The 23,784-nt window shown below is 42.8% G+C and overlaps 1 protein-coding gene across 4 annotated transcripts in view; it reads right to left on the reverse strand.

Annotated features, from left to right (window-relative positions):
- Positions 1-1,670: 1,670 nt before the first annotated feature.
- The window catches only part of nup153 (nucleoporin 153), a 70,750-nt gene continuing 48,636 nt past the window's right edge, over positions 1,671-23,784 (reverse strand). For all 4 annotated transcript variants that reach the window (XM_085988899.1, XM_085988903.1, XM_085988902.1 and 1 more), the window contains 7 exons: positions 22,901-23,527; positions 18,943-19,131; positions 16,513-17,337; positions 9,369-9,737; positions 8,119-8,397; positions 3,831-3,993; positions 1,671-2,778 (listed from right to left, as the gene is read on the reverse strand). In XM_085988899.1, coding sequence (XP_085845025.1) covers positions 2,685-2,778; positions 3,831-3,993; positions 8,119-8,397; positions 9,369-9,737; positions 16,513-17,337; positions 18,943-19,131; positions 22,901-23,527 — 2,546 coding nt within the window. In that variant the 3' untranslated portion in view covers positions 1,671-2,684. The remainder of the gene's footprint in view (positions 2,779-3,830; positions 3,994-8,118; positions 8,398-9,368; positions 9,738-16,512; positions 17,338-18,942; positions 19,132-22,900; positions 23,528-23,784) is intronic.

Raw genomic sequence — 23,784 nt, forward strand, 5'->3', positions numbered from 1 at the left:
TTTTGCATTACATAGCTGCATTACCAAAGTGAAATTTTGAACTACCTATCTGTCGTTCGGAGGAGTCGTTTAAACTGGGACCCTGTCTGCGCTCTCAGGTGAATGTAAAAGAACCCAATGGCACTATTTGAAGAACAGGGGTGTCCTCCCAATGTCCTGGCCAATTTTATCCCTCAATCAACATCATTAAAACAGATTATCTGGTCACTTATTTCATTGCTGTTTGCAGGACCTTGCTGTGTACAAATTGGCTGCAGTGTTTCCTACATTACAATAGTGACTGTTTAATAATCTGTTTATCTATGTTAGATGATAATCTGTTTGTGTTTTTCATTGAGGGATAAATATTGGCTTCGATACCAGGGATTACTCCCTTGCTCTTCGAAATAGTGCCACAGGATCTTTTACGTCCACCGGCGAGGTCAGATGGGGCCTTGGTTTAACCTCTCATCCGAAAGATGGCACCTGACAGTGCAGCACTCCCTCAGTAGTGAACTGGAGTGGTAGCCTAGATTTTTGTGCTCAAGTCTCTGGAGTGGGACTTGACCCTTCTGACTCAGAGGCAAGGGCGCTACCAGCTGAGCCATTTAATTAATGAAGTCTCAAGATTGGATCAAATGAAGAAAGCCCTATGGTTTCTTACATTACAACAGTGACTAAACTTCACAAAGTACTTCATTGGCTGTAAAGCACTTTGGGGCGTCCAGAGGTCATGAAAGGCGCTATATAAATGCAAGTTCGTTCTTTCTCTATCCAGTTAAGTATCTTGTGTAACGCTGAAAGATCTCCAGTGGGATCTTGATGTGAAAATGGGACAGTTTGCAATTTGATGATTGGGAGCTGTCCGACATACAGATAGAGTGGTGTCCTTATCCGGGCCGTTGACTGCTGTTTGCATTGTAATTGTGTTTTGGTCATTTCTTTACTGACCTAGGTTGTTGTGCTTATTCAAGCTCCTTATGCTGTCGGCTGCTTCATAATTTCTTCCTGAGTATACACCAAAAACCAAGGACCCAACCATACTGTGCACAGTTCTGGTCTCTATTACAGAAAGGATATAGATGTACTGGAGAAGGTGCAAAAAAGATTTTAAAAGACATAACCAGAACTGAGAGGTTGCAACTATTGGGAAAGATTGAACAGGCTGGGGCTCTTTTTGCGAGAAGAGAGAAGGCTAAGGGATGACCCGATAGAGGTCTTTAAAATTATGAAGGGGTTTGATGGGGTACACGTAGAGAAGTTTCCACTTGTGGGGAGTCCAAAACTAGAGATCATAAATAGAAGATAGATAGTCACTAATAAATCCAGTAGGAAATTCAGGTGAAACTTCTTTACCCAGAGTGGTTGCAATGTGGAACTTGCTATAACAGAGTAGTTGAGGCAAATAGCATAGATGCCTTTAAGAGGAAGCTAGATAAGTACTTGAGGGAGAAAAGGAATAGAAGGGTATGCTGACAGAGTTAGGTGAAGTAGGGTGGGATGAGGCTCATGTGAGCAGAAACAGCGGCATAGACCAGTTGGGCCAAATGGCCTGTTTCTGTACTGTAAATTCGATGCATTTCAATAGTGTTCTTCTGAAATAAGCCAATAAGTTTAAATCTGTTCAGTATATTAAAGGACTAGCAAGAATTAAATGACTATGATACAGAACAAAGGACTCACACTCCGAACAAAATCAAATTATTTTACTATTTCTTCATTTTTATTGATGGCGTTTATCCCATGGTTTTGTTAATCATACAGTAATAAACATGGCTTTAATATTAAATTGTTCTCCTTATTATCCAAAGTCACCACAGTCCATTTAAACAAATATAAAAATATATAGTTAATACTTTGTACAACACTGTTTTGGTCCAAACAAAAGTGGATCACAAAAGCCAATACGCAAACTTTAAAGAGTTCCCAATTTTTTCTATCAGAAAGGATGTTAAATGGATTTAGGCAACTTTGAATAATGAGATTTACATAATAAAATCTTCTAATAGACAATACTGAACAAAAACATACTGCTATAACAAAAAGTAATTCAAGTTCACAGATTTGTGTTTTTGTCCAAGATGGCAGATTGACCGAGAATCACAGGATATGTACATGAGCTTGTAATAAGATAAACTAAGTCAAAAAAGCATAAACAGAATTTAAAAAAGCACATGTTCTATGAAATGAAGACAATTCATTTGAAGTCCTCCAAGTATGATTCTTTAATCATTCCGCAGTCAGAAAACATCAGTGCACAACAGGCCATCCATTTAACATCTACACATTCACATACTTCACACATACTGTGATGAAACCTTTGCAGAATTATCAGCCCCTATTCTCACTGATGCTCTTCAGTCTGTACAAACCTTTCAGTATAATTAGGTGGGTTATGAACAATATCTAGTGGTGCGGATGAAGAGGTATCAATGTACAAAGCCATTCACTTTGCAGGTTGTTTGTAGCCAGACCATGCCAAGTCCTTAACTAATGACACTGCTGGGTTCTCACAAAAAAAATCTACAGTCCACCCATCACCAGGCAACTAAAAGCAGCGACCAATTATATGCAGGTTCAAATGGTCCTAGGTAGATCTGATAAAGCCCAGAAGGAGGTACAATTCAATTATTAATGCAGGGCACCAGCTCTTGAAAGAAAATACACTTTCAATAATTAGCTCTGCTTTTTAACAGCTGTAACAACTATTTCTTGCGTCTAACAGCAGTCTTTATCTTCCGGCCAGTAACAGTTGAACGGCCACCAGATGTCGCAGAGAAAGGATTGGTGCTACCAACCCTGTCCAAGAGAAAAGGAAAGAAAACCAGGTTACTGATTGAATTACATATAAACAAACTACTTTTAAACACAAGCTTAACTTGTAGAAAGACAAGCTCTCTGCTTGTATTTGGGAGTTCTAAGTCACACAGGCACTACTACTTTGTATTTACTGATGCTTGCTGCGGATATTCAAAAAATCGACACATAGGTGCACTCAAGCAAATTTATTACAACCCTTTGCTTTAAACAGCAGACTTGACAAAATAATCCATCAACTATTTAAAAAATGTCAGGGCTATGACATCCACAGGACTGCATATTTACACTTTTTTTAGTTGCACATTCGATTCAAGTTGCAAGCTTGCCAAGATCAAAAATGAACCAAATTTAGATTTAGTGTTTTGGCATTGGACTTGATTAAATCAGTTAGGTCCCTGAAAATGTCAAGATTGCCCTCCAATAATTACTGACCAACACACAATCCCATGTTGTTTTGTTGAAGACAGCCATTTTGTTACACAGTGACTGACATCCCAGGCTAACTACAATTCACCAACTGTAGGATGGGCAGTCAAATTATTCCCAGTCACCTGCCAATATAGTCTGTCAGCTCACTGCTTAAAGATGTGTGAGCAGTCAATGTGACTTGCCCCGATTGCCGACGCCTACGCAACACCTTCCCTTAAAGCAGCTCCATGGAGTCGCTCAAAAACAGGCACTTTTGATTATCTAGATAAGTGCACCTACTTTAAAATTGCCTACACATTACACAATGCTTGTAACTGCCAAGGAGTATTTTATGTCAAAGGAAAAGTAAATCCAGGGCCAAATTCTGCTTTATTTACAGATACCAAACAACTGGTTTGAGTGCAAAATAGAACTTTCAATTAAGCTTGGATGAAATGTAAGTCTCTTTCCTGATGGGCACCTTCTAAGCCAGATTTCTTCCCCATTGACAATATCTTGTTTCCCAGTCATTGAGCACCTGTTCTCTACCAAAACCATTATCCCAGCGAGAAGCATTTAGTCACTTTAGAAAACATCTTCATACCACATATGAAGGCTCTTACCCAACAGAGAATCCAGGGGCTGGGTTGAATGGGAAACTTCCAGGGGGGCCAGGCTGCTGTGTTGCTCCCGTTGAAGCAGATCCAAATTTAAATACCTCATTTGATGAATTAGTGGCGTTGAAGTTAAAACCAGAACCACTGTTTCCAAACTGGAAACTGTTACCTGCAGATTACAAGTTAATTTAGAAATAATCTCTTTAAACAGGGGCACATGATAGAACTGACAAGGAGTTTCTAGATTACCGGCAATGACCTTGGGAGCGATGTGCGGTTTCTCTGCTTGTGAGAAAGGCAAACACTTGGCTATAAGAGTTATAGCAATTAACTGTTCTAATCTGGTCACAGTTCAAAATTCAACACAGCAATCATTTTAGAAAGAATATTTTTGTCCACAATAAAAACTCACCACTTTTATGCATTATCCTGGACTTGGTAACAGAAGCCACTTCAGTTCAACATGTTTGTCAACTTACAGGCATTACAGGGGCGATGAACAGATTAGAGGTGGAATGAGTGCATTAAAGTGAGCAGAAGCCAAATACTGAGCCACAGCAATGAAGCATTGTGTCTCGCTATTATGAGAACGCTGGTGGTGTGGCCCTGATCAAATCACACCTTGGTCTCTTGCCCCTACACCTCATGTATCTTCTCCTGGGAGCACCCAACCTTGTTGCCCCCCTCTTGCATCTCCATTAAAACCCCTGTTGTCTATCACCCTTCCATAAGGCCCAATCCGGATATGTGTCATCAGCTGCTTCACTGAACAATGACTTATCCGCGGGGATTTCAATCTCCATCCCAACTCACCGTGCCCCCTTCTCCTCTCATTTCATTGCCCTCCCTAAACTTCTCCCTCCTTATAAACTCCTACCCATAGTTATGGCCATCCCCACGACCATGCTATCTCACGTGGCCTTTACTGGCATCGTCCCAATCACAGACAAGGCCATCTCCGACCACTCCCTTGTATTCCTCATCACCCAGATGGGATGGCTGGCCTCCCATCCTTCATCCTCTGTAAACTTTACCGTATCCAAAACAACACTATCCATATCCTTTCCTGTGTCAAGCCCTGCCCACCAATGTTCCCTGTAATTTTTTTTGGGCCGCATTAACCGGCTGCATGGCCCATTCAGAATTCCGTGCATGCATGTTTTTTTCCCAATTTAAAAGCCAACTCACCGGCTATGCGGTAGCTCAAGAGCTTAAAGGGAATGTTGCTGCTCACCCATCATTCCTATCCTTGCTGACGTACATTGGCTCCTGATCTCCAGTGCATCAATTTAAAATTCCCATTCTCCTGTTTAAATCCGCTCATAGTCTTGCCCCTCCCATATTTCTATCTTCCAGCAGCCCTATAATTCCCCCCCAAAACTCTATTCCAATGGCCTTGGACTCTTGTGCATCCCCCCACGCGTCGCCCCACTATTAGCAGCTGTGCCTTCAGCCACCTTGGCCCTATGCCCCGGAATTCCCTCCCTAAGTACTCATTTCCCTCTTCTCCTTTATGATCTTCGTTAAAACCCATTTCTTTGACAAAGCTTTTGGTCATCCCAACTCATTATCTTCTTTGGATTGGCATTCATTTTTGTCTAGTGAGGCTTCAGTGTATTTGATTTATTTGAGCAGTATCCTATAGATCAGACAGCTCCCCTTATTTTTAAACCCCCATACTCAAGTCCACCACTATATTATCCAAAAGCAAAATACTGCGGATGCTGGAAATCTGAAATAAAAACAGAACATGCTGGAAATACTCAGCAGGTCAGGCAGCATCTGTGGAGAGAGAAACAGAGTTAACGTTTCAGGTCAATGACCCTTCTAAAGAACTGGAAACAGTTGGAGATGGAACAGGTTTTTAAGCAAGTGTGGGGGCGGGGAAAGGGGGGAAAGAACAAAAGGGAAGGTCTGTGATAGGATGGAAGGCAGGAGAGATTAAGAGACAAAAGGGATGGTGGTGCAAGGCAAAAGGAGATGGTAATGGCACAAGTTAAAAAACAAAAGATGACTCTAGATGAAGTGTAAATGGCACTGGCAGAATCATCAACAGCTGCCATGTGTGAGAGAAAAAAATAAAATAAAAAAAGAGATAGGGGCAGAGATTATGGTCTGAAATTGTTGAACTCTATGTTGAGTCCAGAAGGCTGTAAAGTACGTAATCGAAAGATGAGGTGCTGTTCCTCGAGCTTCATTGGAACAGTGCAAGAGGCTGAGGATGGAGAGGTCAGAGTGGGAGTGCAGCGGAGAATTAAAGTGACAGGCGACCGGAAGCTCGGAGTTACCTTTACGGACTGAACGGAGGTGTTCTGCAAAGCGGTCACCCAATCTGCATTTGGTCTCCCCAATGTAGAGGAGACCGCATCGTGAGCAGCAAATGCAGTATACTAGATTGCAAGAAGTACAAGTGAATCGCTGTTTCACCTGGAAGGAGTGTTTGGGGCCCTGGACAGTGGGAAGGGAGGAGGTAAAAGGGCAGGTGTTGCATCTCCTGCACTTGCAAGTGAAGGTGCCGGGCAAAGGGGAAGGGGTGATAAAAGGAGTGGACCAGGGTGTCGCGGAGGAAGCGGTCCCTTCGGAATGCTGAAAGGGGAGGTGAGGGGAAGATGTGTTTGGTGGTGGGATCACGCTGGAGGTGGCGGAAATGGCAGAGGATGATCAGTTGAGTGTGGAGGCTGGTGGGGTGAAAAGTGAGGACAAGGGGAACCCTATCGTGGTTCCGGGAGGGAGGGGAAGGGGTGAGAGCAGAAGTGCGGAAAATAGAACGGACACGGTCAAGGGCCGTGTCAACCACAATAGAGGGGAATCCTCGATTGAGGAAAAAGACACGTCGGAAGCACTGGTATGGAAGTTGGCATCGTCAGAACAGACGCGGCGGAGATGGAGAATGGAATAGAGTCCTTACAGGAAAGCGGGGTGGGAGGAAGTGTAGTCCAGGTAGCTGTGGGAGTCAGTGGGCTTATAGTGAATGTTTGTCAATTATATTATCCGGTCCCACCAGGTGTGGACAGAGAGAAACATGCAATGGTTATAAAGTCACTGACAAATTTGAACTGCATACCCAATACTCATATTTTTATTTTTTTTTTATTTTTTTTTAAGGATCCCACCTGGCATCACACACTATCCCCTAACAGACTAGGTAGTTAACCTACCTGCAGGTGTCTGTCAACGTGTCGTTTACTAAGAGGGTGGGTTTTATTTCCTTCCTTCTTTCCATCTTAAGAATGGCATGGTTGTAGTTTTATAGTAAAGCTCAGATAACCAGGTTAAAAAAATAAAATAGAATTGCAATCTGCTTCAAATTTTCTTACACAAGGATCCTCCCCACTCCATGTCAGAGGCGCTTATTACTGCAACTACCCTATTATGACCAACTTCTGCACTATACAGGAGACCTCCTAAAAGCTATTTCTTTGGATACATACAAATAAAGCTATACAATTATCAAAGAAACTTTAAGTCAGATTTTATATATACAAGCTACTTGCATACTGCGGCATTACTTAAATACAGGTAGACTATCCTTTATCCGAAAACCTTGGGACCAGCTGTGTTTCGGTTTTCGGAATTTTTCGGATTACAGAAGGTTTTCATCTCCGTATCTGACAACAAACACTGTTGCTTAGCAACAGCTTGTAAACACTCGGGCCCTGCCTTGGAAGCGTCTCTGAAGCTGTTGCTAAGCTACAGAGACTCTTTCCACAGCCTGTTTAAAAAAATGCTAGGGGAAGAAAAAAAAACCTAAAACGGCTGCTGATTTCTGCCGTTAGATCGAGGTTTCCAGCTCCCCCTGCTCCGTATCTGAATTCCTTGACTTAGCGGGGGTCTGGGGCTCAACTGCCGCCGCTTGTGGGAAAGCTGGATATCGGCTGACTCCGACACTAAGCTGGCCCGCAAATCAGGTCGGGGGGCGGGGAAGAAGAGTATCGGACGGGCCACTGCAGCTATCGGACAGGCCGCTGTATTGTTGGGTTCACTCTCCCGGTACCTCCTTCACACTGCCTGGCTCGGCCTGCAATCTCCTACCCAGGAGGGAACTCTGTGACCCTCTGCCCTGCTCACAGGGAAAGGCAGAGCTCCCGGACCACTCCTGTCATGTTTGGCGCCACTCAAGTCATGTCGTGCGTACGACTTACGCTCCACGAAAAAACTCAGTTTTTAGAGGTTTTTGGTTTTCGGAAGTGCGGATTCGGGATAGTCTACCTGTATAGTTCTGAGTTTGGGACAATAATTGGATACGGTCAAATTTAGAGCACAGTTCACATTACAGAATTGTAAATTTACTTACTCGAGGTCGATGAAGTTGAACCAAACGTGGGTTGCTGGTTGGGTAACTGTCCTCCAAATAGAGATGGTTGACTATTGGTAGACTGTGAACCAAAGGCAGGCTGCGGACAAGCAGTCGAGAATGCAAAGGTGGGTGCACCAGACGATCCAAAGGGCGCAGGTGGCTGACTGCTGCTTTGTCCAAACACAGGGACAGAGGTCTGTGTGCTACCAAAAGCTGGGGGATTTGCTGCAGCTGTAGAACTTGATCCAAACCCAAAGACAGGGTTTGAGGAGCCACCTGTAAAGCACATCAAATGGTAAGGAACACCATTAAAAGATCTTGTAGCTACTGACTTGACTACTACTCAACTCTTTCCAGCCATTCTCCTGCACTAACCCAAAATATGCTTGTAGATAAATTTACTTTATGACCATATTAAGTTATCAGAAGACAAACAAAAGGATTTCAACTTTCCGATTTCTGTGTATAAACACAAGATGTTTTTCTCCTCTAGAAACTTCTGCCAGCTCTGGTGCTTCTGGACAACCACACAGACTAGCTTGAAGTATCTACTTCTACCATCAGAATAGTTCTAGGTGCAAAACAAATTCTACAATGGCAGGTGGCCAAAAGAACACAATGCTACATTATCTATTGTAGTTATAATCTTACTCATTCTTAGAAAGAAAATCAACCTCCAACTGCAATTCAGATTTGCCATGATCTATTCCCATGTTCCTTCTCAAGTGGTAGTCCTTCAAACCTACTCCACCATTCTACCTTTATGAAAAGGGGGGGGGGGGGGGAGGTGAGATGAGATACATCATCCAGAGACACCACCTCTCTATTTAAAAAAATAAACAATATGCAGAAAATAAAGGGCAATCCAAATGGGAGCCTTGTATGTATGTGAAATATTTTGTGTAAAGCTGCCTTTTTTTAAAAAGCACACCCAGTATAATGCCTTTGAGAATTTTTTTTGGCTTAGCAATGACAAGTCACAATGCTAGCAACTTCCAATAGACAACAATTATCTATGATCACATAGATACTCTTTTTTGGGGATGGGGAGAGCGCCAGAATTGGGGGTCAAGTTGGTTATTTAGATTTTATTCAAAAGATTCTTACTTCAATATTATTAAATACTGAAACTGCAAGGACCTTTACACAAGACAAAAAAACAATTTCCAGATTGCCCATTACATTTTTGCACTCTTACAGGTCTTGAGACTAATAGGTTATGGGGAAAACCGTTTGAAAAGATTTACCTGTTGTACTAGATGTTGTAATTGAAGCTCCAAATGTAAACACAGGTGATGTAGCAGTGTTATTGCTGGGTGCTGAGCCAAATGGGAATGGTACAGCCGAGGCCCCTGTACTTGACGTACTGGCAGCTGATTTAACCTCCTGTGAGCCAAATAAAAATGGCTTGGTTGCAGGAACAGTTGATTCAGAACTGCTTCCAAGGTTTGGACTACCCACAGTGGCACTAGCCTGTCCAAACAAAAATGATGGGTTTGTTGCGGGTGCAGAACTGCCAAATATGGTGGAGGGTGTGGAACCCCCAGCATTTGTTGCAGCAGACGTGGAAGAACTGTTGCCAAATAAGCTGAAAGCTGGTTTTGCAACTCCTTGTTCTACAGCATAGAGAGGGAGAGAAGTAACATTATCAATTCATAAACCATTGCAACTATTTCTGCAGAATCATTACTAAGCTGCTCATACCATTAGAATGCATCAATGGCACACATGAGGTAGTTATACTGGAGGTTAATAGAATAAAGACACCCTCTAACAAAAATCCACGTACAAAGAATGTTTTGTTATTATACATGCACCTAAACATACTGAATGTTTAAAAAGAAATACACGGTCCCGCTGGGCTGTAGAAGGCTGAAGTTCTCGAGGAACAAATACAAGCAAGCTAAAATCACAAGCCTTTACTGTTAATGCTAGTCGAGTATATTCAAGGCCGAGATAGAGAGATTTTTGGACTCTTGGGGAAATCAAGGGATATGGAGATCGGGCGGGAAAGTGGAGTTGAGGTCGAAGATCAGCCACAATCTTATTGAATGGCGGAGCAGGCTCGAGGGGCCGGAAGGCCTACTCCTGCTCCTAATTCTTATGTTCTTATAAACAAGGATGTGTTAAAAAAAATGAAACCAATGAAAAGAAACATGAAATAGTGAAGTACTGTTCAGAATTTGTCTCAACAACTGGATGAAGAAATGACAACACATTTTGACCTAAGGATGTTCTGTCAACAGTCAGCAAAACAAATCCTTCATGCTACAAGACCACTGGGGAACTCTGAAAATTAGGCTCGAAAAAGTACTTAGCACAGAGATAGGTCAAGTACTTACTCCTACGCAAAAGATGATTTTTCTTTTAAGAAAACCCTCAATAAGGAACAATGTTCATAACTATTGCCAAATGTCATGTGCACTAAAAAAGGAAAATGTTTAAAAAGAGCAAGAGAAATAACAAGATGCTACAAAAGGACAACTGAAAGATAATAAATAAAAAAGGAGGCGAGAGAGATTAAGTAGCGAGAGGGTGACGCGGAGGGGAAAATGCAGCTTTTCACTTGTAACTATCACACTTACTGACTGAAATTCAGGCCAAGCGTTTTCAGTGCTTTCGCTCATAAACCTGATCGTTAGGTACATGCAATTTAAAGAAAAAAATAACAAACTCTCTAATGAAATATATTATGTTTAAAGACCCAAAACATAATTTCATCTTTAATCTAAATTTTTTCTTCATTTAAAAAAATCCTAAATTAACAATTGATGCTGGATCATGCCAGTCCTGGCCCGTACCAGAGATTGAGAGAATATTTGCCCAACAATGGTTTCAGACAAAACAAAGCTCGGAAAACAAAGTTACATTTCACTTGGTGCAAGGCAGCTAAGCATTTGATCTGGGCAGCCAGCAAATCATCCCCGTTAATAGTTTACATTAACATAAACAAGTGGACATTGGACAGATTCTCAGTTTAGCAAATACAAGGTTGGTGTGGGATCAATTACCTGCAACTAGGTCAGGTTAGTAAATACTTAATTACATTTAGAAAGCATGTTAAAAACCCCCGAGGCACATTGTTGCACCAAATGTTTTCCATAATAGATAGCTGTCATTGGCAGGATCCCTGGCTAACCACCCCCCTTTACTGTCCAAAGGCTCTGAACCCAGGTAACGCAGTACAGAATAGGAATCAAACTAGATATTTTCTGGGTCCGTAAAGTTCAGTTGCAGGTAAAAACAATAGTGCACAAAGAGCCACGGAGACAGTTGACTGATCATTAATTAAATCATAATCAGCAGGTGGAATCGGTTCAAAGATGACATTTTTCTTACGTTAAAGGTGCTTATAATAAAAGTTGTTGACTGGAACTTCCACCCTGAAGTACTGGATACAATAGCCACCATTTTAAAAAGTCTTAGTCAGGTACAAGAAAGTCCGTCATTTATTTTCTGCTACTTTTCTCTTCCAAAGGTGGCAACTCATTCAGTGACACAGTCGCAAGGGAGCAGGTAATCAATCAATATCTTGTCCACGTGGATATTCTGTGAGCCTAGACATTGAACTATTCAGTAGGTTAGGGGGAGGGGGGTTGTAGTCATAACAGCAGGGTGATTCCAACTTCAGCAAGGGTCACTAGATACTTGTTAGGAGTGGGGTCACGGGCCTCTTAGTCTCCTCACTCCTCCGCCCTACAAAGTTTCAGGAGACTGTGCCCAACTGTACCGTTATATTGGGTGACATTGGCCAACTTTATAACAACTTATATATTTATATAGCGGCTTTAACATAGTAAAATGTCCCAAGGCGCTTCACAGGAGCATTATAAAACAAAATTTGACACCGAGCCACATAAGGAGATATTAGGGCAGATGAAGAGGTAGGTTTTAAGGAGCATCCTAAAGGAAGAGAAGTAGAGAGGCAGAGAGGTTTAGGGAGGGAATTCCAAAGCTTAGGGCCTTGGCAGCTGAAGGCACAGCCACCAATGGTGGAGCGACTGAAATCGGGGATGCTCAAGAGGCCAGAATCAGAGGAGCACAGATATCTGAGAGTTGTGGGGCTGGGGGAAGATAGGGAAGGGCGAGGCCACGGAAGGATTTGAAAACAAGGATGAGAATTTTAAAATTGAGGCGTTGCTTAACCGGGAGTCAATGTAAGTCAGCAAGCACAGGGGTGATGGGTGAACGGGACTTGGTGTGAGTTAGGACACGGGCAGCAGAGTTTTGGATGACCTCAAGTTTAGAGGGTAGATCATGGGAGGCCGGCCAGGAATGCGTTGAAATAGTCAAGTCTAGAGGTGATAAAGGCATGGATGAGGGTTTCAGCAGATGAGCTGAGGCAGGGGTGGAGACAGATGATGTCCTGGAGGTGGAAATAGGCGGCCTTAATGACGACGCGGATGTGGGGTCGGACGCTCATCTCGGGGTCAAATAAGACACCAAGATTGCGAACACAGTCTAGTTCAGCCTCAGACAGTTGCCAGACAGAGGGATGGAGTCAGTGACTAGGGAATGGAGTTTGTGGCGGGGACCGAAGACAATGGCTTCGGTCTTCCCAATATTTAGTTGGAGGAAATTTCTTCTCATCCAGTACTGGATGTTGGAAAGCAGTCTGACAATTTAAATACAATGGAGGGGACGAGAGAGGTGGTGGTGAGGTAGGGCTGGGTGCTGTCAGCGTACATGTAGAAACTGACACTGTTTTTGGATGATGTCGCTGAGGGGCAGCATGTAGATGAGAAATAGGAGGGGGTCAAGGATAGACACCAGAGGCAACGGTGTGGGAGCAGGAAGAGAAGCCATTGCAGGTGATTCTCTGGCTACGATTAGATTGATAACAATAGAACCAGGTGAGTGCAGTCCCACCCAACTGGACGACGGTGGAGACATTGGAAGAGGCTGGTGTGGTCAACCGTGTCAAAGGTTGCAGACAGGTCGAGAAGGACGAGGAGGGATAGTTTACCTTTGTCAGTCACATGGGAGTGTGACTTTGATGAGAGCCGTTTTGGCACTGTGGCAGGGGCGGAAACCCAATTGGAGGGATTCAAACTTGGGAGTTCCGGAAAAGGTGGGAACGGATTTGGGAGGCGATAACACGTTCAAGGGCTTTGGAGAGGAAAGGGTGGTTGGAGATGCAGCAGTAGTTTGCAAAGATGGAGAGGTCAAGGTTTTTTTTTTTTTTAATATAAAAAGGAGGGGTGATGACGGCAGGTTTGAAGGAGAGGGAGACAGTTACCTGAGGAGAGAGAACAGTTAACAATATCGGGTAACATGGGAGCCAGGACGGGAAGTTGGGTGGTCAACAGTTTAGTGGGAATAGGGTCGAGGGAGCAGGAAGTGGGTCTCATAGACAAGGTGAGCTCAGACGGGCGAGAAACTAGTGAAAGATGGGAGTTCAGGGTTAGGGCAGGGGGTAACTTTAAAGGAAGTTGGGCCCTGTGGGTTAGGGCAAGGGAGGGAAGTGGCAGAGGCAGCTGAATGGATGGTCTCAATCTTAGACACAAAGAAGTCCATGAGCTCCTCGCACTTGTTGTTGGAGGTGACTGTGGAGGAGACAGGAGTTTAAGAAGGCGGTTAGCAATAGAGAAAAGAAGCTGGGGATTATCTTTGCATTTCAGGGTGATCCTGGAATAGTGAGCAATTTTGGCATACGAGAGCAGGACCCAATGTTGCTTTATGTGGCCCAGCCAGATCTGACGGTAAATGGCTTAACCAGTTGTCTGCCGTATCCGTTCAAGTCTGCTTCCCTTGGACTTAAGGGAGTGGAGATGAGGGCTGTACCGGGGAACGGCCAGGACGAGTGTGTAATGGTTTTAATGGGGACTAGGGCATCAAAGGTGGAGGTGAGGGTGTGGTTGTGTAGAAATGTCGTGGTAAATGTAGGGCCAAAGGCTAGAGTTGGAAGTTTGAAAGTGCAGTTCTAAGTGAATTGGGAGGGTTTTTTTCCCATGGGGTGGAGAAGGAAGGAAGTAGGGTTGGAAGGGAGAAGGGGGATGTGGGTGGAGAGCGATACAAGGAAGTGGTCAGAGATGGTCTCATCTGTGATCGACATGATAGGAGTAGCGAGGCCGTGTGAGATGGCCAAGGTCGAGGGGGTGGCCATGAATATGGGTTGGGGAGTATACGTGGAGGGAGAGATTAAGGGAGGATAGGAGGGCAGTGAACTCAGGACACAGAGCATGAAGAATTGAGATGTAGATTGAAATCACTGAAGATGAGAAGTTGCTTAGTGCAGAGGCCGAGAGAGGAAAGCAGTGAAGATATCTTGGTGGGAAAATGTGTATGGTACTTGGGCGGGCAGTAGAGAACGAGGATTTTAAATGAGAGGTGATGGGGTGGAACAAGACGAGGTGCTCAAAGGAGGAGAAATGCTAGAGGAGTAGGGGGGAATCTGACCAAAGTGTGATTTGGTGATAAGAGCCACACTGCCACCACGACAGTCTGAGTGGGGCAAGTGGTGGAAAGCATAGCCAGGCAGGAAGGCTTCATTTAGGGAGAAGCTGTCATCACCCCTCAGCCAGGTTTCCGTTAAGGCCATGTTGTTGATGCAATCATCCACAATAAGCTCATGGATGGCAAGGGCCTTGTTCACAAGTGAACGGACATTCTGGAGGAAGATGCGGAGAGGGGTGGTGATAGCTAATGTGCTGGCAGAGTCCACAGATCAGCACTGGGAGGGGCGAGTTGGACGGGGGAGGAGATTGGCAAGATTAGCCCCCAGCGAGCGCGCTGGGCGGGAAGGTCAGCGAGAGAGTCAGATGGGGAAGCTGCTCATAAGGAGGCAGCGACGAGTGCCTCGCTGGGCCCTTCGGATGATGCCCACAGAGGGAAGCTGTAGGCATATCGAAGAGGCAGTCAAGCCTGGGACAGCGGCAGGAGAGTAGGAACTTGGGTTGTGTCTTGAGCTACATAAATAGGGAATGTGTCTAACTGTGAAGAGGACTCCAAGTGGCTTCATGGGGGAATAGACAGATTAGTAGATTGATCAGATAAATATCAGATGAACCTTAAATGAGAAATGTGAGGCGATACATTTTGGGAGGGAGAATAAGGAGAGAAAATATACATTGAAGGTAAAACTTTAAAAGGAGTAGAGGAACAGCAAAACTTAGGGGTTCAGATATACAAAGCTGTAAAAGTGGATGGTCAAGTTGATACAGCTGTAAGAAAAACATGGGGTCCTAGGTTTTATAAAGAGGGACATTAAGTGCAAAAGCAGAGGTAATGCTAAACTCATAAATCATTTGCTTGGCCTCAGTTAAAATAGTGTTCAGATTTGGATGCCTTACTTTAGGAGAATGGATGTCAAGGCCAAGGAGAGGGTACAACAGAGATTTACCAAGATGCCATCAGGGAGAGGCTTTAGTTATGAGGAGATACCAAAAAGTAGGACCCTTTTCATTAAAACAAAGAAGGAAAATATCTAAGAGATATTCAAAATTATGAAATGTTTTCGCTAATTGGTGAGTCAGTAACTAGAGGACATAAATTTAAGATAAGCACCAAGACAGCGGGAGGGGTTGGAGAGAATTGCTTTACTCAGAGGGATGTTTCTGGTGGTGAGGGATCTCACCATCAGAAACAGAAGCGATAATCATTTTAAAAAGTAATATATTTTTGAAAAATAATTTTTAATAAATACAAGGAAAGGCCAAACAAATGGGAGAGAGAATATGGCTCTGAGAGTCGTGTCGGTGCAATGGGCTGAGTGATCTTCTGTAAACGCTAGAGTAAAAGGGGTGCAAACAGGTAGTGGTAGCAGTGGGTGCAATTTGAGGTGATCAATTAAAAACATCACAAGTGTATTCACGCAACGTTAAAGCTTGTGATTTTTTATTCTACGTATCAGTACTAAGTGATCACCAAGTGTGATAAGGCTCGTGACAAGACTGATCAGGACACCTTGGAAAAAGTGATCAAGACTATTAATACCTCTAGTGAAGGTTTAACAGAGAATCAGAGAGCCGGCTCAATGGTCGCACTCGCGCCTCCGAGTCAGGAAGTAGTGGGTTCAAGAGCACATAATCTAGGCTGACACTCCAGTGCAGTACTGAGGGAGTGCGTCACTGTTAGAAGTGTCGTCTTTCGGATGAGACGTTTAACCGAGGCTCCGTCTGTCCTCTCAGGTGGACATAACAGATCCCATGGCACTATTTCCAAGAGCAGTAGAGCTCTCCTTGATGTCCTGGCAAATACTTATCCCTCAATTAATCCCTAAAAACAGATTATGTGGTCTTTATCACAGTTGGTGGGACCTTGCTGTATGCATTTCCCACTTTACAACAGTGACAACATTTCAAATGTACTTGACTGGCTGTAAACTGTTTTGGGGCATCCTGAAAAGCACTATATAAATGTAAGTCTTTTCTTTAATTTGTCATTTCTTACCTGAAGTGTTTATTGCAGCCCCAAACACAAATCCTTGCTGCACAGGCTCTGTTGCCTCTGGTTTCTCAGCAGATTTAACCAAGTTGAAAGTAAATCCAGATTTAGCTTCTGGTTTTGAAGTGTCAGACAAAGATGTTGATTCTTTGGTTTGCTCTGGCTTTTTAAAAGAAAGTTCAGACTGTGGCTCAACATCATTCCTTTTACCAAATGCAAACGGTGCAGAGCTTAAAGAGTCCTGTTTTTCAGCTGGTTTTCCAAACATAAAAGGTGAAGCTGCTACAGGTTCCTTATCTACTGTTTTCCCAAACGTAACCCCACTCACAGTTGCCCCATCTTTTCTCTCTTCTGCTTTGTCAAGCTCAAACTGCACTACCGAGGTTTCTTTTTTCTCCTCAGATTTAACAACCATTCCACCGACATCAAACTTAAAACCCCCGAACACCACATCACTTTTCTTATTTTGTGGATTTGTATCCGAGGCACCAAATTTAGTAGTAGCTGAAGCTGAAGCCGGGTTGCTACCAAAGGCAGTTACTTCAAATTTAAACCCACCACTAGGAGTTTTAGAGTTATCCTTTTCGTTTCCCTCTGGGTTTTTCTCTGCTGAATTAACTCCAAATTTGAAGCCCCCCGTAGCCTCAAACTTAAGTCCTCCAAAGGCACTGGTTGATGAACTAGAATCAGATGTGCCAAATTTAAAACCACCCCGATTTCCAAATTTAAATCCTGCAGTGCCATCTTTACTTTGCGAAGAGTCCATTGCTGAGGGCTGGATGCCAAACATGAATGGTGAAGCAACAGTCGATAATACAGAAGAGCCAGGCCCTGCAAGAGAAAACAAAAAGGTAACTGAACCGACCTTCCACCACTTGATGCTTTAAGTCAAACAAGGATCTAATTTTCATCCAGTACGCAATAGTTAAATTTATGTAATATCACAGCGATGGAAATGTCACCAACTTCTAAACATTTATCCTCAGGAACATACGTGAAAGAGTTAAAAAGTACTTGGAATAGATTTGTGGCCCTCCAGTTTGAACACTACACTAATACAATACTAGCCATTTGGGCTTTTCAGCAGGATTTCTCCATTAAATCAAAAACTAGCCAATCTTATTCAAATAACAAAAGTAGAAAATGCTGGAAATATAGAGGTCAATTAGCATCAGTAAAGAGAAAAGACTTATGTTTGAGGTGTGTAACCCTTCTTCATATTTCAGATTACAAGCATAATAATTTTTTTCTTTTAATTTTACCACACATTTTTTCTCTGTGCACTGTAGAGGAACATTGGCTTACTTACCATGGTTCTCCTTCCTACTCATGCTCCTATTCTTAGTTCACACGAACAGTGAATTGCAGGGTTGGTTACAATGAGCAGGGCACCCATTCAAATGCAAAGAAAGTAATCCACCAACTTTCAGTTCTTTGATTCTAACCTTCAAATATTTGTTTGCAACAATACCCATTTGGTGCTCACTGGACACATCCATTTCATTGCATGGCATTATATTGGAACGCATAACTCAACAAGAACTCCCAATTAGTGTACTGGGGCTTAAAAGGGCAATTAGGGATGGGCAATAAATACTGGCCTTGCCAACAATGCTCACATCCATGAATGAATAAATACTTAAAAAAAAAGTCAAATCCTTGAAGGGCCCAATGTGCCACAATTGGACTGGAGCTACATTTAGATCAACAAAACTTCTTTCAACCTTAAGGAATTAGCTTTCACTTTCATTTTGCATCCTGAATATATCATTGTATTTAACAAAATAGACTGCACCTGCTCAGTTCTACAATTGATAATCACTATTATGTAACAAATCAGAGTACAGGAAACTTTGGTTTATCCGGAGGTTAACTGTCCGGAATGCTCGAGCCACCGGCAAAATTCAGGAGTCGGTTCAGTAAGTTTTTTTTCTTTTTGTTGCTTTTTTTTCCCCACTAGTCAGGCTCTGCAAGGTCTAGCTAAAGCTGTTGCTTAGCTACAGAGACGCTTGCAAGCTACAGCCGACTGTTTAGAAGCTGTTGCTAAGCAACAGGGTTTGTTGCTAGATACGGAGCTCAAAAGCTTCCGTATGTTTTTACATTAGCGCTGGTTTGTCCGGCAGTTTTGATGGGACGGCAACAGCTCGGTCCCGGATATCACAAAGTTTCCTGTACAACTTTCATTAACACCAGCGCGCGCACACAATTCTACTCAAAATCATACAACAAGGCCCCCATTAGCCACCAACAACTTACAAATAACTGTACCTCACTCTACATGACACTTCAGGGAATGTACTGTGCATTTCATAATACAATAGCGGCCCTAAATGACCCGACTTGCAGAAATGCTAGATATTAGAAAGCATCTTCCATATACATGCATGTTAGACAGCATCCTTGCTTCAATACAGTGATCAATAATCTTGTTAATACCTTTAGGTTCAATCTTGCTGCCTGGTTTTTCAGACTGACAAGCCACACATTTAGTTACGTTTGATGAGTTCTGAACTAAGCAGACTTCACAATCCCAGAACCCTGTTAGCTTCTTGAATTTGTCACCAAGTCCTAGAGTTCCTCCTGTTGGTGCTGAAGAAGGAATGTTGGATGCAACAGACAAAACACCTAAGAGCAAAATTCATAAAATGAGAAAAGTCAAAAAAATTCAGACATCAGTAGCAAAAATTAACTAACTTGTGGTGTACAAGATAAGGTTTTTACCATTAAATTATCATTTATATACTATGTACAGTTGACGATTTTGAGTTCAGTTTAAAGGAAAATCTGTAAACAAAAAGCTGGCATCAGTAAAAGTGACCATGAAGCTGTCAGATTGTCGTAAAAACCCAACTGGTTCACCAATGTCTTTCAGGGAAGGAAACTTGCCATCCTTATATTGTCTGGCCTTTATGTGACCCCAGTCCCACCCTAACGCGATTGACTCTGCTCTGAAATAGTCAGCAAGACACTCAATTGGTCCAAAAGCCGGCATTGCCAGCGTCACTCATTCAGAGAATGAATTTTTAAAAAATAGGAATGGACACAGATTTTGTATTTTACAGTCTTTTGTTTCACTATTACTGTCTGGGCAATACTGTACATATTGAAAACTATTGCAACTACAGGAAACTTTCGATTTACCGGCACCGAAATAACCGGAAATCTCGGTTAACCGGCAAAATTCAGGAGTAGGTTTTACTTCATATTGTTTTTGCCTTCCTCCATCTATTGCTCTGCAAGGGTGTGGCTGCAGCTGTTGCTAAGCTACAGAGACGCTTGGAACTTCTGGCCATTACAGGGTTTGTTGCTTTATACGGAGCTGTCAGCTCTCCCTATCTTTTACTATAGCGTTCAGTTATCCGGAATTTGATGAACCGGCACCACGTCAGTCCCATCCGTGCCAGATAAAAAAAAGTTTCCTGTATCGTTAAAAAAAAGTGACGATTATGACGTTCGCACAAGGCACTATATAGAAATTCTGCTCCTTTTATTTATTTATTTATTTATTTATTTATTTTTACAGGGGAAGCAGTCACTGATGCATCTCTTTTTGTCATTACTTTTTTACTTTATCCTATTAGACTAATCTATTGTTATCAAAATTTACAATGTGATTGATAAACTATCATTGGGTTCAGGAATTGCTACCGAAGCTACTAATGATAGTAGAGACAGAGTTTGCCTCTGAAGGTGCAAAAGGTTTTGATTTTGGAGTATAGAGTGAACTCAGGAACAACTGAATGAAACTGTTGAACATTTCTCCTCAAAAAAGTCACAAGCTTTTCAACGGCAGCAAGTGGACCCAAAGTACCCAAATACAAATCAGTTAGCAAGAAATGAATAGGAACATAAATGTTCATTTACTTTCAACCCATCGGCACAAAACCCTGCAAATATAATTCTTTTCAGAGGTCAAGTAGATTGTACACAACAGGCCGACCTTATGAAACAGAAAATGATCATGCTTTAAACTTAGACTAAGGGGCTTCTAAAAAAATACAGAAAAATAGCAGTCAGTCTTGCCTTTTTTTTCCTGAATACAAAAACTGAGCAAATAGAAAATACAATTAAGTGTTGTCAAAAATGATGTACACTTTCACTCGATACATATTTGCAACAAATCAGATATAGGGATAGTCATTAAGAGAGCAGCATTAACATAGCAAGATGTTACTAGCCGGTAATGGTTCTGGAGCCACTGTTGCTTTTAATGTCAAGTTATGATTTGGAAGAAAAAATGGCAACAATGCTGGCGGAGATACCAAATTGCAAGGTGCAGTAAATAATCGGGAACAAGCAAACCCAATTACACAGCTGTCTAGTTAGGTTCGGAGATTGAGTGAAATAATGAGATGGTGTATAATGCAGAGAAATACAACGTTATGAAGCTGGGGAAGTGAAACAAATAGTGGGAGTACAAAGTCAATTGGAAAAGTGCAAGAAAATGATAGAAGGATTGGAGGCGGGGTTAAACAGAAAATACAGTTAAACTGTCCGCACAATTTGCAGTGGTGAAAAGGGTAAACAGGATCTTAGGATGCATAGCTGGAAGGATTAAGTACAAGTTTCAGGCAGTGATAATTAGTTTGTAGAAACCCTCATCTTCAGTATTGTGTGCCGTTCTGAGCAATGTACTGCAGGGGGAACATTCCGCCTTGGAGGGAGTATAAAGAAGGACAAGGAATTTGATAAATGAGATTGAACATCCATGCTCTTAGGAAACACTATGGATACTAGGGACATTTACACAAGGGAAAATGCAGCTTAGACATGATCTTATCAGGATATTTAAGATCCTAAAAGGGCATAGAAAACACAGAACACGGTTCTTGGATCCAGTTTAAGCAAAGCATCAAGTCAAAGGGACCTGGATTCAAGCTTAGACAAGATAAAGTGAAAACGCAGTTAAAATAAAACTTCTTCACACAGAGCAGTGTGTATGAATAGCCTACCCAGGGAGGCAGTGCAAGTGGATGATATATATTTCAAGAGGGTGAGCAATAACATTTTGGTAGGCAGGGCTAATAAACTGTATGAGACCAAGTGGGGTAGGAAGTCAGTGACGTTGGAACAAAAACAGACAATGCTGGAAATGCTCAGTAAGTCAATCAGTATCTAAAGAGAGATCAGATCATTAACGTTTCAGGTGTAGACCCTTTGTCTGAACTGAATTATATCTGCGCAACCTAGTCCAATTATCCTCTCGCCTTTAATTCCACTTTAACTAATGACTACGCTTGGTCCTGACTTCCCATGTGCAATGTCATAGGAGAGCGATTAGTAACAACTAAAATTAAACTATAAATATAACACTAATAACTCATCCAATTACCTATTCTATCACCAATCTGTCACTAGGAACTCATTCCCAATCATCAGCAAAGTGTTGGAAGGAGTCAGCAAGTGACACCTACTCACCAATAACCTGTTCGACAACATTCACTTCAGTTTCTGCTAGAACTGCTCATCTCCGGACCTTGTCACAGCTTCAATCCATGCATGGACACGAGAGCTGGATGCTAGAAAGTTGAGAGTAACCACTCCCACATCAAGGCAGCATTCAACAGACTATGGCAAAGGAGATCAATGGAGGTCAACAGGGAAATCCTCTAGTGACTGCAGTCATACCTGACGCAAAGGAAAAATGGTTGTGGTTGTTGGAGGCCCAGAGTTGCAGCTCCAGGACCTCCCTGTATGAGTTCCTCAGACCCCAACCATCCCTCCATCACAAGGTCAGGCATGAGGTTTTTTATTGACTATTTTACAGTGGTCACAACTCTTCAAATACAGAAACAGCCCATGCCAACCTACAACAGGACGTGGACAACATCCAGGCTTAGGCTGAAGTGTGGTAGGTCAAATTCACGCCAGATATTGACCAACTCTCAACAAGAAATGGATCAACTACTTCCCCCAGTCACCACAGCCAAGTCTCCCGACATCAATATCCAGGGGGGGGGGGGGGGGAGGGAGAGAGAGGAGGGACGGGGGGGGGGAGGGGAAAGAGGGGGGAAGGGGAGTCATCATAACCAGATCAGCCATATCACCAACATGGCTGCAAGAGCAGGACAGAGTCCGAGTACTCCACAATGAGTGGCACTTCTCCTGACCCATCAAAGCCTCTTCATTATCTACAAGCTCAAGTCAGGAGTGTGATGGAATATTCACAACTCACCTGGATGGATGCAAATCACACATCTCCTTGACCTGGATGCATACTACCATTCCTTGATCAATGCGCAAAACCATGAAAATCCATACCCAACACCATGGACAGCAGCGATCCAAGGATAAGGCCCACCACTACCTTCTCAAAGTAACTACGGATGCGCAACAAATAAATAAGACCTTGCTAGCATGGGCCACATGGTGAAAAAAAAAACACATCACCTACCTGGCTTAGCAGACTGACAAGCCACACACTTGCTGTCTTCAGCCTTGTTTTGTACAAGGCACACGGAACAGTCCCAAACTCCTTCCGGTTTCTTAAACTGATCTGCCAACCCCATGCACGCAGAGGTACTGGTGGAAGTGTTTGACTCTCTGTTGCTTGTACTTTCAGTTACCACAGGAAAAGTCAGCGCAGGCTTTACTCCAGTTCCAGGTTTAGGCTTTTCACAAGCCACACATTTTACAGCTTCTGATTTGTTTTGAACCAAACAGGTGTCACAGTCCCACATACCCACTGCAGGTTTGAATTTGTCTCCAAAATTCAATGGAGTCTCTTTAGATGTAGCTTTGCCTCTGCTGGTTGACTCATTATTAATCTGTATGGGGGGTGCAGATTTAGCAGTCTGACAAGCAACACATTTACTGTCTGTGCTTTTGTTTTGTAAAAAACAGGAACCACATTGCCAGGAACCTTCAGCTGGTTTGAACTTATCTCCAAATCCAAAGGTGCTTGAGCTCTCAATTGAGGAACTGTTTTCTCCAGTAGTTGATGGTAAAGGTTTCACAATAGCTGGTGTACTGGCCAAGGACTTGACGACACATTGTGTGGACGATGGAGGCGAAGTGAACCCTTGGGACAGGTAAAAAAAAACAGAAGACATTAAGTTTAAGAAGTTTGTCTATATGTACACAATATTCTCACTAATGCTGATGGGGCAGCAACAGACAATACTGAGTCCTTACTAATGAAATGGAATTCTGTTACATGGGACTTCACATATATCAGACATGGGGTAGACTGGACAAACAACACTTTAACATAAAGGTCCAGGGCCCCAAACACCCCTTTCAGGTGAAACAGCAATTTACTTGTACTTCTTGCAATTT

This window comes from Somniosus microcephalus, chromosome 5 (assembly GCF_052327205.1).
Source record: "Somniosus microcephalus isolate GS21.2 chromosome 5, FLI_Smic_1.0, whole genome shotgun sequence".
NCBI lineage: Eukaryota > Metazoa > Chordata > Chondrichthyes > Squaliformes > Somniosidae > Somniosus > Somniosus microcephalus.